Source organism: Gambusia affinis, linkage group LG07 (genome assembly GCF_019740435.1).
Source record: "Gambusia affinis linkage group LG07, SWU_Gaff_1.0, whole genome shotgun sequence".
Lineage (NCBI taxonomy): Eukaryota > Metazoa > Chordata > Actinopteri > Cyprinodontiformes > Poeciliidae > Gambusia > Gambusia affinis.
The window spans coordinates 9,947,171-9,965,138 of NC_057874.1; the positions used below are offsets into that span (position 1 = coordinate 9,947,171).

At 36.3% G+C, this 17,968-nt stretch overlaps 1 protein-coding gene across 1 annotated transcript in view; it reads right to left on the bottom strand.

The window, feature by feature from the left end:
• The window catches only part of LOC122833897, a 31,458-nt gene extending 15,010 nt beyond the window's left edge, over window positions 1-16,448 (bottom strand). The window contains exons 1-32 of the mRNA XM_044121872.1: window positions 16,283-16,448; window positions 14,379-14,539; window positions 14,165-14,269; window positions 13,868-14,030; window positions 13,681-13,791; window positions 12,979-13,107; window positions 12,733-12,849; window positions 12,453-12,621; window positions 12,263-12,373; window positions 11,912-12,093; window positions 11,635-11,814; window positions 11,412-11,533; window positions 9,648-9,838; window positions 9,063-9,125; window positions 8,724-8,768; window positions 8,372-8,425; window positions 6,869-6,913; window positions 5,973-6,032; window positions 5,131-5,235; window positions 4,845-5,013; window positions 4,385-4,533; window positions 4,157-4,241; window positions 3,976-4,084; window positions 3,112-3,261; window positions 2,333-2,493; window positions 2,080-2,184; window positions 1,796-1,958; window positions 1,596-1,700; window positions 910-1,038; window positions 657-773; window positions 382-550; window positions 66-176 (exon numbers count right to left, since the gene is read on the bottom strand). Of these exons, the coding sequence (XP_043977807.1) occupies window positions 66-176; window positions 382-550; window positions 657-773; window positions 910-1,038; window positions 1,596-1,700; window positions 1,796-1,958; window positions 2,080-2,184; window positions 2,333-2,493; window positions 3,112-3,261; window positions 3,976-4,084; window positions 4,157-4,241; window positions 4,385-4,533; window positions 4,845-5,013; window positions 5,131-5,235; window positions 5,973-6,032; window positions 6,869-6,913; window positions 8,372-8,425; window positions 8,724-8,768; window positions 9,063-9,125; window positions 9,648-9,838; window positions 11,412-11,533; window positions 11,635-11,814; window positions 11,912-12,093; window positions 12,263-12,373; window positions 12,453-12,621; window positions 12,733-12,849; window positions 12,979-13,107; window positions 13,681-13,791; window positions 13,868-14,030; window positions 14,165-14,269; window positions 14,379-14,539; window positions 16,283-16,366 (3,919 nt within the window). The 5' untranslated portion in view covers window positions 16,367-16,448. The remainder of the gene's footprint in view (window positions 1-65; window positions 177-381; window positions 551-656; window positions 774-909; window positions 1,039-1,595; window positions 1,701-1,795; window positions 1,959-2,079; window positions 2,185-2,332; window positions 2,494-3,111; window positions 3,262-3,975; window positions 4,085-4,156; window positions 4,242-4,384; window positions 4,534-4,844; window positions 5,014-5,130; window positions 5,236-5,972; window positions 6,033-6,868; window positions 6,914-8,371; window positions 8,426-8,723; window positions 8,769-9,062; window positions 9,126-9,647; window positions 9,839-11,411; window positions 11,534-11,634; window positions 11,815-11,911; window positions 12,094-12,262; window positions 12,374-12,452; window positions 12,622-12,732; window positions 12,850-12,978; window positions 13,108-13,680; window positions 13,792-13,867; window positions 14,031-14,164; window positions 14,270-14,378; window positions 14,540-16,282) is intronic.
• Window positions 16,449-17,968: the final 1,520 nt, after the last annotated feature.

Sequence of the window (17,968 nt, forward strand, 5' to 3'; positions counted from 1 at the left end):
ATGCTTTGCTTTGGACTCTTCTTTTAAAGAACTCATTATTTTACTTTGTGTTATTTTTGTCTAACCTGCTGTTGGGTCTCCATCTGTGAGAAATATCAGGATGGAAGCCGAGCCTTCCCTGCTTTGTGCATTCAGCATGCGAGCTCCTTCCAACAACGCTCCATTGATGTTTGTAGCTGAGAAAGAAGAAATGATGTTTCTCCGCCATCATCAAGCAAAATGTCACAATATCCATCCATCACCTCAGTAAGTGGACCCATCTGTCCACTCACCCACCTGAGGCTGGGGCTTTTCCCAGGACATTTTTGCAGAAAAGCAGCTGTGCTACCAACTGTACAACTGCACAGCCATGCATTATTCAGATTTACTGAAAGGTCATACCTCCATTGTCAGAAATACGCCGTGCAAACTCTTTAGCCCTCTCCACATTTGAAGCAGTGGCTGGAACAAGTTCTCTGTTCCAGTGAAATATGGCTTGATCAAAACTGATGATACCAAAGAAGTCGTCTTCTGTCAGGTCATTTAAAATGTGGATTAAAGCCGTTCGGGTCTGTGAGAGAGACGCATTCAAAATATTATTCACTTTGGGGTCTTCTGAAGCCTGTTCTTCAAGTGAGAGATAAATCAGATAAAAAAGAGATATATAAATACTTTACCTGTTTTATTTTTCTGCCGTGCATCGAGCCACTTTTGTCGATAACAAAGACGACATTTTTCGGTATTCGGGGAAGATTAGATGGAGCAAAGTGATGGACAAAGTAACCGTCTGAAATCTAATAGTAAGTAGAGTTTGGAAAAGCAAAACAGTGTGTTTGATGGAAAAAAAAAAAGAAAAAGAAGCTGACTCATATACCGAATAGCTTCGGATTTAAAATGCAATAAAAAATCATTTTGTGGATAACATCTTACCCTGATGTCTCCCAGTCCGTTGTCTTGGTTGACGTCATAAACAATGACCAGATCTCCATTCAAGCCTTGCTCTCCACACCTCTCACAAGTTTTCTGTTGGTCCACAGTTGGATAGAAGTACACCCACGCCTGGGGAAAAAAGCTGATCAATCCGATGTTGGACACTCTAAACATTATGATTTTAATTGAATTATATTTCTACTTCTGTTTTATTTAAATTGTTGATTTATCATTTCATTTAAAATAAGCATCATAATTACTGAGCCACAATCACACAAAAGTAAATTTTCTTTTACTATGAAAGGTGAAATCTTGTTGTCAGAGGTTTTATAACAGCTAAAAGTTCGTCACACTTCAGTTCTTGAAGACCAGCGTCCTGCAACTTTTAGGTGAGGCCCTCGTCCAAATCACCTCCAGTTCAGAAACGCCTCGTCAGCTTTAGAACAAGTTCAACAGTTGTTGTTTGCTTTGATTTAGTTTCTAAATGAAATATTTCCAATTTTCTTGAAGCCATGCTTGCACACATGGTTGTACTTTTGTTTATGTGTGTAGATTTGACTTAAAAGTCACGTTGCACTTCTGCAATAAGTATTTTAGGGAACACTTTGTATTTACGGTTTTTACTTTCCCAAACTTCTAGACTGTGGACACATTTACCATTCATTTACCATCAGAACCAGCCGCACCTGTTTGTCTGCATGTGTTTTGGTGATAGCAGTAGCCAGGGTGCTCAGTCCTCCTTTCACATCAATGAAACTGATCCCAGCTTTCTCATGAATGTGCACATCAACCTAGACGTCAGAAAAATAAAATAAAAAAGAATACAGAAGACCATACAAAGGAAACTGCAGCTATCAGGGAAAGTTATAATGGATAATGAACAAACCTTGAAGTCTTTGACGGGCTGCATGGGTCGAGCGTGGATCTGCAGCTTATATTTGCCGTGGGTTCGCTTCAGCAGCTCCTCATAGGTGAGTTCAAAGGTGACCTTTTTGTGGGCCGCCACAGTTACAGAGGTTTTAAATTCCTCCATGGTTCTTCCAACAGAGCTAATAAAAAATCAGTGAAGTTCCAAAAATTTTAATTTAACTTCTTTAGTTGTGGAAGCTGGAAAAGACAAAAATGGCATCTAATTTAGACCTGCAAGTATATCAATCCATTAGCTTATACCTGACAATCCCAGCACTTTGTCCAAGAAGCACAGCCTGAGTGTATTGCTGCTGAGCTCGTTCCTTAGTTTTCACAACTCCATCAAACACTTCCTCGTCCATCATCCTGCAGACACCAAAAAACTTTGCTTACTTTGCTTAAGTGCTGCACACTTGTGTCTTAAATCCTGCATAAAATGCTTTGTCTAACATTGAAGCAATAGTAAAACAAATACATCATTAGATGTTGACGTATTAAGATTCCATTAACTTACATCCTGAATTTACTGATGAAGGCATTCTTGGGAATCTGAACATGGAAGGCAATTTCTTTTGACTGATTCATACGGTTGGCCACACGGCTGGTGATGACAGTGGTGGCATATCGACTGCTAACAGTGGAGTTGATGTGAAAGCTGTAAATGTCCCAGTCACCCTGCATGAACCCAGAAAGCATAATAACAATAATAATAATAACAATAATAATTCAGATTTCAGTGGCTTATTGCCAGTCAAGCACTGATCATAAATCAAAGCATTAATAGGTAAAATATAATTGTTTAAATAAATTACCAGCTTAATAGATTAAGCAGGTACTAAGCTGAATACAAAATAATTTTATGTTTGTTATCAGCACAGTCTGTGTGTAATCACTTTGTCAATTGAATTACTGAATTAATACTTACACTGCAAAATAAAGTACCATTTATTTGTATCACTTTTTTCTCATTCACTGATGCATTTAACCGGACAATTTCAGAAGGTGTTCAGATTTCCTCTAATACTAAAGGTTACATGAGCCATAACACATTTCAGTGCAATGATAACTAAATAAATTATGAACGAACACAAACACAGAACAAAGCAAAAATACAAATCACAATAACATTAACCACAGAGAAAACATTCCCTAAGTTGATCTGCTGCTGTTGTTTGTTTAAGGCAGAGATCATGACCCACAGTTAAATTTCTACAAAAACAATTCGTATTTAAACAGGTAATCCATACATTCTGCTATTTTGTAGTGTGTTTCTCTGTCTGGTTGTTACTGTACCTTCGCTGGTCGTGCAGCAGCCAAAGCCAGCAGAAACCCAACGAGGACCAGCTGCTCCACAACGCTCCCCATTGTGTCTCGGAGCAGATTCAAACAGAACCAGCTGAATCTTTCCGATAATCTCAACGTGAGTTCTTCTTTGTACACATTTTAAAAGCCAAATCATCTAGAAAGAGAAAAAAAATAAAACATACCCACACATAGAAACTCTACCCCTCCTCCTCCACTCAGTCAACAGAAATTTGACGTAATCCTGTTATGTGCATAACCTTTACGTTTGATTCTGAATGTCCGTCTTCTGGACTTTGTTCATGTATGTTTGGTGAACGCCGTCCCACTAATTTGAAAACCTACAAAAATTATATAACTGAGACAGTTTGACTTTACTCACATGCTTTATTAGGCAAACAGGTATGGCACAGAGATAACCTACTTTAAAGTTAAAATTTATTAATGACTTTAAAACATTTTCAGGCTTTTTGAAGATGTTGATAAGACAAGATATGGGCAAAATACTCTTTCATAAAATCAAACATAGATAAATCGCTTTGAAGCGTAGCTTCGCAAGACAGAGGAAGAAAAGATGTATGAGCCAAAAATATCTGCATTCCTTTATTACTACACAATCAGAATTATACAAATAGCAATCAATAACAACATAAAAACTCTTTATGCATTAAAACCGTGTTTGGTAAGGTCATTGGACATTAATAGGTTTTGTTTTTACCCCTTTCTCCTCCTTTAGAGGTTTGAATGTTTTTTATTTATATCTAATTTTCTTTAAACTAATTTTGAATGCTAGTATCAAGCTGTGTAATTTTGTTTGCTGTGCATTTGGTTATTCATTATAGCTTCCAGTTAAAGTTGTGCAACAGAGTAATCATTCAAAGTCCTCTCCAGGGCAAAGTCAGCTCCCACAAGCCAACAGTTCATTGGCACAGGATTGGCAATGCTGTAGTCAGTCACAGTGGAGCTGAAAAAAAAAATTTAACAACTCTGTTTTTGTTGCCAAAATTAAAAACAAACAACAGAATGTAAAATATACCTGGAAGCAGGAGTCTCTCTGTCTTTGAGCTTCAGTTTCGCATCAGATTGTTGTTGAAGCACCTGATAGTCTGCTGGTTTTAAAGCTGCACTCAAAAATGCAGGATTTAGAATTAAAAAGTTGGCACAGAATGATCTTGAGAAATGTTTTGATGCGCTGCAAGCTACAGTCAATGCATCTTTCCCAAACGTTCACTGTTGGAAAAAGAAAAGTTGACTTTTTACTCACCTAAAATTCCTTCAGTGTCGTCGGCAGATGGCGTCTGCCGCAAAACGGGCCAAAGGAATTTGTTCCCATCCTTCTCATGAATTAAGATAACCAAACGCACATCCTCCACCGCAACATCTATTTCTTTGACCCGCATGATCACTGTAAGACTAGAAAAATGAACACAGCCTAAGATTAACTTCTGTTTTCAAGCCTTTAGAAAATCACAATAGCTGATAAGAAGTTCCACCTCTCTTTCGGAGATTTCGTGGACTGGAAATTGTATCATTTTATTGTGTCATTTTATCATGAAAAGTACACCAGAAGTACCAATAAGTTGTATTTTAATCAAGTTCCTTTGCACACTCTAATTTGGAAACTAATTGAAAAATCTATCGCAAAACGCCCAGTGTTAAATTTGAAGATAATTGTCGTTTCTTCAGTAGAAGGAAGTTATAAGTTGTAAATGAAAGAAGGTCACCGTCCGGCTGTGACGAGATCCTCTCCAGTGTGCCGGGTCGTGGACTGTCCCTGTCGAAGACTGACTCCCTCCGGATCAACCTCAACGTGCTGGTCAGCGCTGATGTGGAAAACGATCTTAGCGAAGCCGCCGTTTGTTAGTGAATCCAGCTCACCATTTACAAACACCGCTGATACCAAGAATATCAAATACAGGAGGAGACAATTTTAACATGGAAATATGTGAGACTTTTACTGAGAAGTTTTGAAAAGAAACATCTCAGCTTGAAGTGAGAAATATTACGAACCTTTGCTTGGATGGTGAAGTAGTTTGAAAATGACAGATCCACTGACATCAAAGCAAAGAGGAACAGCTGAATTAGCTTTCCGCAAAAATCTGTGAGAAACAGGAGCTGGATGGAGAGAAAAGGTTTGTGTACAAAACAGATGTCATAAACAGACAAGGTCATTCATTTCAGCTGCAGCTGAAATCATCTGATCTTCATTTACGGAAATCTGATTATGATTATAATTCCTATAAAAATGAACGCAGCTCTAAATTAAATAAATAGCTTCAACTGGTATCAAGTAACTGAGTTACATTGATTTGTCTATTGAACTTCAATTGGATAAACTTCCTTAAATTACTTTTAAACTAATTATTTAAAACAGGTCACCTATTCTATTTTTTCAGTACTGAAAAGGAAACACTCAATACAGTATGACTTACTGTATGTTTTATTATGTGTTTTCCTTTTAGTGTTGCATTCCATGTTTTTGCTTGATCTGTTTTCTCCACCTGTATATGATCAGTTTCAGATCAATTTGTCCTTGTGCTAATTTCTCTTGCCATTTTATCCTAAACTATTTCTATTCTTGAGCTGTTAAAACACCATTCTCTACTTAAGCACTAATCCTAGAATATTAGTTTTGATGAATTATGAGGCGACGTAATTATTAAAGGTGATGAAACCAGACATTTTAACTGTGAATTTGATCTGAATTTGGGCTTGCGAAATATTCTAAAATAAAACAGTGCTGTCTAAAAGTATTTCTTCAACTGGGTTACCAATTGCTCTGCCAGTCAGCTGGAAAAAGTAATCACTTTTCTGAAGTTATGTAGGCAGTAAAATATTTATTAATTCTTTACCAAGTGTTGTCGTCTCTATGTCCACTGGTAGAACGTCAGTTGCACTAAGGAAGGAGACATCTGTAAACAAAGTTTGATTTATTAAAAGCTTAATCTCAGAGAAGAGCAGATTGTTTTAACCAGTTTAGTATTTAGTATTTGAAAAAGTATTAGCAGGTTAACATGTTTTATTCTCCATTTTCTGTCATAATTAGGTTTCAGAACAAACAAATTCTACTATCAGTGAAATATAACATAACTAAAAAAAATCCCTTTAAAAACTTATTACCTCATTTATCATTTATTCATTTAGTTTAGACATTAAATTATATTCACCAATTTATAGCTTTTGTATTTAATTTCACTGATTGTGCTCAAGTCTGATTACAGGCAGATTTCTAGGATCAAGACATCATGTAACTAGAACCTGCCTGACAACAAGAAGTACGCTAAGGTGCTGTGTCAAAGTATTTCTTCCATATTTGCTCCTTTCAGGCCAAAATGCCATAATTAATGTAACCATGACTTCTTTCTGTAGGAGAAAGTTTGGCCCTCAGTTTGTGACATTAGCCTCAGATGCACCGAGATTATTCACAGTACAGCCGCAAAACCCTCTCTGACTTGCTAAAAAGAACAAAATCAAGGTTTTGGAGTGGCCTTGTTAAAATTTTGACTTGAATTTGATCAAGCTGCTGGGGCATGACCCTAAACGAGTCACTCCTGCAACATGTGTTTTTTTTTTTGTTTTTTTTTCTTGCAATTCATGTACAGAAAATATCTAAAGATGCTAAATAAAATCTAAAAAATAAAGACATTTTGTCTAATGATTTGGAAAACCTTGATTTCATATTTAACGATATCCAGAAATGTTTTTTACAATGCTGCTTATAGTAGAACTTTTGTGTGATGTGTCATACCAGAGACGTCGTCCAAACTTAAATCATAGAAAGCATAGTTCGAGTCTGAAAAGAAAGAGGTAATAATATTAAAATTATGCACAGTCATTTATCAAATCTACAAAAGTAACCATAACCATTAGAGTGCTTTAAGAGATTTAATAAGCTGAAATTTGCTGGTGTTGTGTCAAAACGTGATAATCTGCCATACATGGACCGCATGCTGTGGGAATGCAAACAGCTTGATAACTGTGTTGTTTCAAATAACTTGCAGAGGTTGCAGTTAAAAATTTGGTTACTATATTGTTGCTACAACACAGATTTGTCTATCAGAGACTTAGGCAGAAGTTTGATGCAGCCGTTCCCAGAAAGCTTGTTGGACGTGTATAGAGTTTAGCAAAAACTGCTATATAACACTGTACATAACACTACCTTCAGAAATGTTTTTTTGTGGTAAGAGTTGATTGTGTTTGTGCTGTAACCTTGCTAATTCTAAAAACAACATGGAACCTCTGTGAGATGTGAAGTGCAACACAATTTAAGCTAAAAACAATTATCTATATTAGGCAGACCATCATGTTTTGGCACAACATGTCTCCAGTTCAAACACAGCAGGAGATACAACCCAAATTATTATTTTTAGCCAGCTGGTGACTTTTTCCCAAATTTTTATGGTAGTCTGAATCTGGATCTTTCACCCCCAAAACATGTGATACTAAATTGTACTTGAGAGCTTTGTCTGCCGCCTGAATGGCAGTGTCGCATTTTATCTGACTTTTACGTCACTCATGTGAGATACGCATCTAGATCCTAAATCGAGGGATAAACAATGTCAGAAATTATTTATGAAATTATGAAAGAAGTCTGTTCCAGTGAGGCATCACATTACAAACTCAACTTCGGACTACAAACCAAACAGATCTCTATAAAAAGCTACTGTCAATGCTCAAAAAACCATTGTTGACATTACGGTAGTGTTTTCCTTTCATTAGCTTACTTCATCCTGTTATGATCTTGTGACAATATGTCGGTTTCCATTACTCATCAACCTTAAAATCAATCAACGGTGGCATCCATTATTACTTACGTAAACAGTGTGCTGCTGTGTGACATCTACTTTCTTCTTCTCTGTTGCTTTGGGATTGTTAACTATTCACACAGAAGTGAATGGTTTGCCCTGATTGCAATTGCTATCAGTATAGGTGACTGTACAAAACAAAGAATCAGATCTCGGCAAAGATCCGAATTGAGCATCAAGACCTGCTGTGTGAAAGTAGCCGTAAACTCAGCGGTTTAAAGCTCCATGTCAGAACATTATAATAATTTTCAAATGGTTCAGGCTTCAGCTTTTCTACATTTCCCCCCTCCTTATCTGTGCTGCATTCACTCTGATTAACCTAATGTCGCAAAGACATATTTTCTTTCTGTCCTTGAGTGATTGGCTGCACTGGTGCTACATTGAGTTCATTTAGACACTTTATTGAGAAATTAGCTCTCATGCGTTACATAAAATCTGTGTGGGACCTTTTATACCATGTGAAGAAGAAATACCAGGGATACCAGGGAGTCCACGTAGTCCTATTCAAAACGAAGAGGTGATAACGTTAAAATCACATGCATCTGTTAATTTCAAAATGATTTTGAGATAATTTCTAATAATCTCAAAATGTGCATTTACTGCTCTTCTCTGATAATCCTAACCTGCCATAGAAACTCTTTTTTTCTTCCCTCGAGTGATTGATTTGCTTAGGCAGACTTTTGAGAAATTAAAAGTCTGTCTAAGCAACTTTTAGACAGACTTTGTGACCAAACTGATCTTTCTCTAGAGCGCTGATTTCATGTAATGCTTCTCATGACAGTGTGTGGCCTATTATACCGTGTTTACCAGGAAGCAGAGTAGGAGCATGGAGCCAAACGTGTCCTATTCAAAACAAAGAGGTGATAACGTTAAAAACACATGCATCTGTTTATTTCAAAATGATATTGAGATAATTTCTAATAATCTCAAAATGTGTGCTACATTCACTGCTTTTATCTGATAATGCTAACCTGCCATGGAAACTCATTTTTCTTTCCTCAAGTGATTGATTTGCTTAGGCAGACTTTTGAGAAATTAGGTGTCATGTGTGACCAAACGGATCTTTTCTCTAGCTGATCTCTAGCCTAGAGCTGATTTCATGTAATGCTTCTCATGACAGTGTGTGGCCTATTATACCGTGTTTACCAGGATGTGCAGCAGGACCAGCAGGACCAGCAGGACCAGCGGGCCCAACGTGTCCTATTCAAAACAAAGAGAAGATCATGTTGGTTTAAAATTATATTGAGAAGGTTTTATTCTGCACACTCACACAAACTGTAGACAAGGATATGCAAATTATTCCAAAGTGATATGGGTTTAACACTTTTAATATTTCATTTCCTGCCACTTGCGTTGCTGTAGAAATATAAAATAAATACAATTCTTCCAAACGTCTGCAAGAAAATTTCAACTTTGTTCAATCATGGCTGCTTTTGGTGAATTTTGGTCAATTAAACTGTATATCCAATCATTTATCACACAATCTAATCTGAGTCATCAATGTTTGGACAAAGACTCAGAAAAGTTTTCATTTTATATTTAGCTAATATTGCAGATGAAAGGGTACACATTTACCCAGTTGTGTGCACAATTATTCATAAATGGACATCTAAGCTCAATGATTATTTGAAAAATAAAAAACAATGCTTTATCATCATTTTATTATGATGCATCTTACTGTCATTGATCCATAAAAAAGAAGGCAGGGAAGGAGATATTTACTGTTGGCTGGTGTGGCATAATGGTCGAACTGGGATCCTCCCCCCTCTTTGGGTTTGTGAAGGACATCCGTGTCTTCCACCTGTGGCTTGGTGACCACCATGGATGTGAGTGGGGTCACAAAGCTGTACTTCAGGGACAACTCCAAGGTATCGCTCTTCACTTTCTCCTTCTCAGATCCAGATACCAGCAGCCTGTACGGTAACAACCACAATGTCACAACTGAGATAAACGGCAGCAAAACATTAGGCACTTTTACGCTTTTCATGAACATTATCATTGAGATGTTACATTAATGTCTGAAAGCTGCTCTTAAAATGTAAAACTCTAGAGCAAACTTCCTTTTTACAATGACTACAGCGTACATGGAGCTGCAATTAGATTCAACCATCATGGTTCATTTGAAATGTTCTTTTTCCACAATAAGATAATATATAATTTCAGCAAATTTGCTCTTTCTTCTTAAACCCCCAGTTTGTTAGCAGGTGGCTGCTCACACTGGACAAGTTTTCCTCTTCATTGGTGACCTTACTGCAGTCTGTTTCTAGTGCTGCATTGAATTGTGTTTGATACAACAACTGAGTGTCCAATATAAAGACCTTTGATGACCTTTGTAAAACTATGCAGACAGTTTCTATGATTTGGTTGATTCTTACTGCTGTTGTGCCGTTTTAGTACATTCATTATGATGATCTATGGCTGCTCTTTATATCCTGACTTGATATTTCAGACTCATGTGAGGTGTGGATCATTAGGTTAGGTTAGGTTAGGTTAAACTTTATTAATCCCATAGGGAAATTAAGGTTGTCTGTTACTCACACATTACTTCACATACACAGCAATAAAATCGTGCATCTGGAGACAGATGTACGAATGCTTATTAATGGGAAAGCTTTCACCATTAATAAGCAGACGTTGTTTACATGACTAATAATCCAAAAGCCTGTGTGAAGTGAGCTTAATCAATCATTTTACTTTGCTAAAATTATGTTTATGATGGACTGCTAATCCGAGTTTGTTTAGGTCCTGGTACGTTTAGATTTAGATTTATTTTCAACCAAGATGTTTATTTCTGACATCAAATGAGACAGGCACTTACTACGGTAAGTTGTCTTTTCTTATTTGCGTTATAATAAAATTTGTATGTAGAAAATTATTTATATCCAGCTTTATATTGCAGCCAGAAAATCTAATAATAATAATTACAAGCCAGCCTTTAAACTGCTTTCTGTGTTGTTTTTTTTTGACAAATTGTTTTTGGCCATGAGCTCCAAGTCTTTGATTCAAGTCAGGACTGAGCCACTTCAAAATATTATTTCCAGTAAAGAAGCATTTGTGTTTCATTCAAAGATTATTTTAAGCCTGAATCTACCAGGGCTGTGAAAAATGTCGGGCTTAACTGTACTGTAATCTTTATTGCAAAGATGATACATAGAACAAACAATACAGGTTGCTGTAAAGTCATTTTATGAGAATCGATATATGCTCAGTAATGAAAGCCATTGTCTTACAATCGCAACTATCCAATGAAATCAGAAATGACTGCACTGGATTTGTTTTTTCTTGTTTTGGGTCAACATTGTGACGCAGAAGAACAAAGTCTCAAATTGTTCGTTGATGTTTACAGTCTAACTCTGTTGTAAAATGCAAGTTCACAGTGAAAATCTTTTTTGTGTCCATCGATTGAAATTGAAGTGGAAAATTGTAAACTGAATCCTAAATAAAATAGGGGGAAAATAATGAAATGTGACATATTGTACCACTTACTCTTTCTCCAGAAGTTGTTTCACAGTGAGGTAGGCCCAAACCCTTTGAAGAAGTCCATCAGCAATTCCAGTAGAAGAATCCACAAATTCATTTGTTTTAGAAAATGTCATTTTTTGTTTACTCTGTCATAATGCAAAAATAATTTTAAAGTCAGTACACAAGGACTTTTAAAAACCATCTAGAAAAAAGTCCTAATACTTAGACATTGTAGATGGATCCTTACTGAAATGGCAACAACTTCAGGCACAAAGTTTTCAATGTTGTTGTCGATAATCTCACCGGCCACCACGATCTCAGAGCCGTTATAATACTGACTGAAATGAGTCTGGGTTAGATTGGTTCCACCCACATAGATCATTGTGATATCTGTTAACAGAGGAGTGGCCACTTCTTCATAAAAGCCCTGTTGATGTATAGAAGTATGCAGCAATGATGACAGTTTTCTGCATAAAAATGTTGGAAATTGATAAGAAGAGTATTGGTAAAATGGACAAGAATACCTTGAGCTGCAAATCAGCGTCAGAGTCTTCATAGATCCGTCTTGCTACACCGCTGTTCCCCAAAGACATCTTCTCCAAAAACTCAAAATTGACATCAAATCCAAAACCAAGGCAGTAGAGAGGAAACTTTCCTGCAATCGCCTGTTTTACATTTGATTGTATTGCTTCGAGATTTGTCACTCCTAGAACGACAGAAGAAACTGCTAGAAATATTTCCAACAAAAATAAAGCCAGACAGGGGCGTGCTCCGGTGGCATAGGGGATAGCGACCCAACAGAATAAATATCTAATTTTTAAATGTACACTTTGAAGGTGTTTGCTGTGGTGCATGTGAGTGTGTTTTAAATTAACCTGATGTTGGGTCTCCATCTGTGAGAAGTATTAGAATGGAAGCTGAACCTCCTCTAGGATGTGCATTCAGCATGCGTGCCCCTTCCAACACTGCTGCATTGATGTCTGTAGCTGAAATAAATTAAATTAAATTAATTAATTGCCATCCTGCTGCAAGATGTTTGCATTCCTATGTACTGAGAAATCTCACCTCCTCTGTCAGTAATACCACGCGCAAATTGCTTGGCACCCTGCAGATTTGCTCTAGTGGCCTGAACGAGTTCTCTTCTCCAGTGAGATATTTCGCTATCAAAACTGAGAAGACCGAAGAAGTCGTCTTCCATCAGGTCATTCAATATATGGATTAAAGCAGTTCTGGTCTGTGGAAGAGACACACATAAGAAATAAGGTAAGGAACAATTAATCAACATGTGTTTTGAGTGAATCACACACTGTTTGTTTAATTGTAACAAACCTTTGAAATAATTTACCTGTTGCATTTTCCTGCCGTGCATTGAGCCACTTCGATCAATGACAAAGACAACGTTCTTTGGTATTCGGGAAAGGTTTGATGGAGCAAAGTGATGGACAAAGTATCCGTCCGAAGTCTTAGAAGAAGTAAGAACATGTAAATGAGTGAAAGAGTGGAAGATATTTCAACTCTTTGGTCATGTTTTAAGCTACACACATCTTCATATCTACATCTGTAATAGTAAATATTTTCAGGAGTGTTTTACCTTGAAGTCTCCCAGTCCACTGTCTCGATTTACGTCATAAACAACAATCAGATCTCCACTCAGACCCCACTCTCCACAGCTGTCACAGGTTTTTTGTTGGTCCACCGTAGGATAAAAATGCACCCATGCCTGAAACAATATAAAATAATTATGTTTCTTATTTCACACAGGAAGCTTGGTGCTACTGTGTTTAAATTTGTGTATTTATTTGATGTGCTCTGTCTAGCTAAGTGATAATATAAAGGGAAGTTATTTAAATTGCTGCAATGATAGACTTTGTATTCATTAATTAACTACATGATTTTCTTATTTTCAGAGCCAGTCAGAAGAGAGAGAAAACCAGATAAATCAAAGTCTTTGAAATACTGAAAATGTCTTCCTTCAAAATAAGATTCGGACACAAACAGAACAAAACTTTACCAGGTAAAGGATAAAAACCTGAAGACAGTATATCCAACAGTGAAATGTCGTGTTTCTTTTCAAAGTGTCAGTCAAGTGAGTGAAAGTGAGTTCAGTATTATAAATTGCTTTTAAGAACTGCAAACAAAATGAAATCCATTCCTTGTGCCATGGCATACATTAACAATTTTACAAATTTAAGATAAATAATTGTGCACATTATGATCAACATGTATGTAATGAGGAAGAACAAAACATAATTCACTACTTTTGATTTTGAGCTAACCTTAGAACCAACAGTACCTGTTTATCTGCATGTGTTTTAGTGATAGCATTAGCCAAGGCTTTGGTGCTCAGTCCTCCTTTCACATCAACGAAACTGATGCCGGCTTTCTCGTGAATGTGCACATCAACCTTATTGTAAAAACAGCAAAGCAATTAGAAGCATTTATCACCACAACTGACGTTATTTTCACCGTAATCGAAAAACCTTGAAGTCTTTGACGGGCTGCATGGGTCGAGCGTGGATCTGCAGCTCGTATTTGCCGTGGGTTCGCTTCAGCAGCTCCTCATAGGTGAGTTCAAAGGTGACCTTTTTGTGGGCCGCCACAGTTACAGAGGTTTTAAATTCCTCCATGGTTCTTCCAACAGAGCTGAGAACAGAAGCAGAAACTGTAATTACTACAAAATGTTGGAAATTTCAATCTTAAATATTTCTGGCTGCAGATATGGAGAAGGTATGGGACACCAGAAAAACATTTATCTGAGGGAATTGGGATTGAGTTACCTGACTATCCCAGCACTCTGACCACGAGACACAGCCTGAGTGTACTGCTGCTGAGCCTGCTCCTTAGTTTTCACAACTCCGTCGTACATTTGACCATCAATAAGCCTAAAAAGGTAAGAAACAAATAGCTGAAACTAGAATTAACAATACTTTATCACAAAATCATAATTACGTCAAAATGTCAGGCGCTGTCACAAGTTTTTCTTCCACTCACATCCCGAATTTACTGATGAAGGCATTTTTGGGAATCTGAACGTGGAATTCAATTTCTTTCGATTCATTCATGCGATTCACAACACGGCTGGTGATGACGGTGGTGGCATATCGGCTGCTCACAGTGCAGTTGATGTGAAAGCTGTAAATGTCCCAGTCGTCCTGTTTTAGATACAGACAGCAGCTCAGCATCAGACACCCAACTGAGAAACTTTTCATTTTGTCCTGCATTGATGGATGAAGTCTTATTCTAGACTGTGGACAAACTCTATTTTCATGACTTTATTTAATAGTTCATATTTTCTACATACACAAGTCCTAATGGCAAACATACAAATAGTGCTTTACAGAACTTTGTCCCTTGATACACAACTCTGTATTTTGTGTTGAAAATGAGGCTGAGCTAAAATTAATGAGTAACTCACTACAAATTGACTTAAAAGAAAAAAATATTTGCACAACTAAAGAGGCAAAACTATTTGGTAAAGAGGACAAATTCTACATTTTTGTAACATCCCTAATCTTTTTTCTTTTTGTAAAGCCGACACGATTTCTAAATTTGTTTCTTCTTCTTTGACAAAATTATGTCCATCCTTCAGCAAATGTTACTTTTTTCTTCACAATCTACATATCCACACAGACATAAATAAATATGGGCAAGTTTTCCATAATTGCATGCACAATGACTCATTTTAAGGTGAACAAACTGTGCAGTTTTATTTTCTAAAGTCACAACTAGAAACTAGAGCAAATAAATAGTTGCTTGTGACAAAAAACACAATTGAATTCAATTTAAATTTAAACATTTTAAACAGTATCATCCAAATCTATTTTTCTCATTGTCTCAGCCTCAATAATCGCAGGCAGAGACTTTATGTTACTTAAAAGACTTTTTTGTCCACAAAATCTCAGGCATACAAGTTTAGACGTACCACATTTGTTGGTGAAGTTAAAAAAAGGTAAAGATTCTTCTTGGAAGCTAAAAACACATTCGAACTCTGATCTGCTCTTTGAACATCTGTTTAGAAAAGAAGCCTTTACATAGGAGTTTAAAACATACAATCAAAATGATGACATTTTTTACTTTTCACAGAATAATGTCCCATATATTAGGTTCAAATAACCACATGGTAAATTCTCACTATTTATTGAAAGACATTTTTAGGAATACTTATATTGAACATGTAGGATTTAACAAGAAAATAATAGCACTGAACATTTGCCCTTGTGCATTTTGTTTAATGTAACAGCAGCAAATTGTACCTCATTTTCGGTTAAGGCTTTTTATATTTTATTTATATACATTTATAAGTTTATTTGCAAAGACAGTGGGACATATTCACAACTTAAAGAAGCTTGGAAATAAAAATAATCACAGTGATAAACGTAGAGGTGACTTGTGAATTTATTCCTGCTGTTTTTGTTGTTTCAATAGACAAGTAAAAGATTTGCAGTGGAGGCATGAAAATGAATCTACTCTTGTCTTGATATTTCCACAACAACAGTTCATTTTGTAATAGTTTTATGATTTTGTTTTAGCAAAATCTGCAATGAATTTTCATTTTAATCATATCATAATGCACATTATTATCCTTCTACCTCATAACTATTCAAACTATTTAAATTTTCTGCTACAATACGGCGGTTACATACACAAACAATGTAAACACATGCACACAGTGGATGATCAATCAGGCCAAAATAAAAGACTCTTCACTCAGTTTTTCTACCTCTCTGAAGCAGAGTTCAAACTGGTAGAACAAAAGAAATAGTTGAACAAACAATAAATCTGTTTCATTAATTTGTAAAAAAAAAAAAAAAAAAAAAAAAAATATCCAGTAATAAAATATGCACATTTATTTATTCTGTTGTCTTTCTTGTGGCTATCGTTTCCTCACACTGTACCTTTTTTGGTTGTGCAGCAGCTAAAGTCACCAGGAGCCCAAACAGGGTGAGTTGCACCACTCCTCTCCTCATGATGGACCACATTCAATCAGAAGCAGCCGTCTTCTGAACTCCAACAGACTCAAAATGCACAGTACACACTTTGTTTGAAAACATTTTAAAGAACCTTTTCCCTTAGTCTCCTCCCTCCTTTTCCTCTTTGTTCGAAATTTAAAAAAAAAAAAACAAAAAAAAAAAACTGTCACATGGATAAACCCACCCACCATATCAGTTCCACCTTTTCCCTCCCCCGAAGTAACATCCAGCAGTAAATGTGTTGTGTGGGTGTAATCCATGTTATGGAGAAAGTAAGGCAATTGTCTGAAAATTTACCTTCAATGACTGGGCTTCGATTTTTATTTGTTTGTGTTCTGATTTCTTTGTTATGGTTGAGAGGTTCTGTCCTTTAGTCCTTTATTACAGGCACTCATCATATTCTGTTCATTTATCTTTGCTCACTATTGTAATTAGAGTCTTGCCATGAGATTATTTCTCTGTGTTTGGCTTTCTAGTTATTCCCTCTGTGTATTTTGGATCTTTCTCTTATGTTAGTGTTAGGGATTTTCACATTTTGTTTTGTAGATCTGTTTGTGTCTAGCTCAGCTCTGTCTATGTTACTTATTTAGCTTCCCTCAGTCTCAATATTTGCTTTACTCTACAACAGGACATTCCCTCTGTTAAGCTCACTATTTGTACACTATACAAATGTGCAGTGTTTTTTATCTACTTTCTGCTGATGTTGAAAAAATGCAATTTTGCAACTGAAATGTCTCCATTAAAGAAATTAACTTAAAATCATATGTGAAAAAACTTGTTCATGCAATATCATTATAGTTAAATGAAATATATTCATAATTCAGCCATGGCTGTAGCGCCAGAGAAGATGTTGGCGTCTTATTCAGGCATTGGAGTTAAAAGCCCCTTATACTTGGGGAGCGGCTGTGAATGCAACATTTTGGTGATTCTGTAGTCAGTGATTTTACACAAGAGTTGTGGATTCAAAATGTTCAAATAACACACAACTTTTTATGAACTGTGTGATGCAGTAACAGTGCTCATTGTCCAAAAAAACAACATCATCTACTTACTACTTCCTGTCATCTTCTTTGTCGTTTTCGCCAGTAGTAACGTTCTGCTGTTGATCGTGCGAATTGTGTGATGCAAAAATGTTTTTCCATTTCAGTTTTGCGAAATACATCTGTTTTGATTTGGCCCTCAGCCTAATCAAAACCACCTCAGCCTAACCGTCTGACTAGAACTATTTTTCATATTATCAGCATTTGTCAAACATCAAACAACCACAAGGTGACTTTTTGACATCTCAGCACACTTCAACAATTATTTCAATTATTTACCTTAATAGACTGTCTCGGTTTAGTTTTGTTCGTCTGACTGCTTTTAAGGATCCATTCATTAGTAAAGTCTTTAATTTGAGTCTTAAAGACTTATATCTTTACATCATAATTTACCAATGAGTAATATTTCAGAATATTAACACTATTTGTAATTTTTTATGTGTGAGTTTGGTTTTTGTAGTGCATGCAGACACTAGATATGACTTTGCACTGTTTTATTACCCCAAAAATGCAGGACTCTTGGACATTTTGCTGCTTCCATAAGTCCTTTAAGTATCAGTTTTTATTGCCC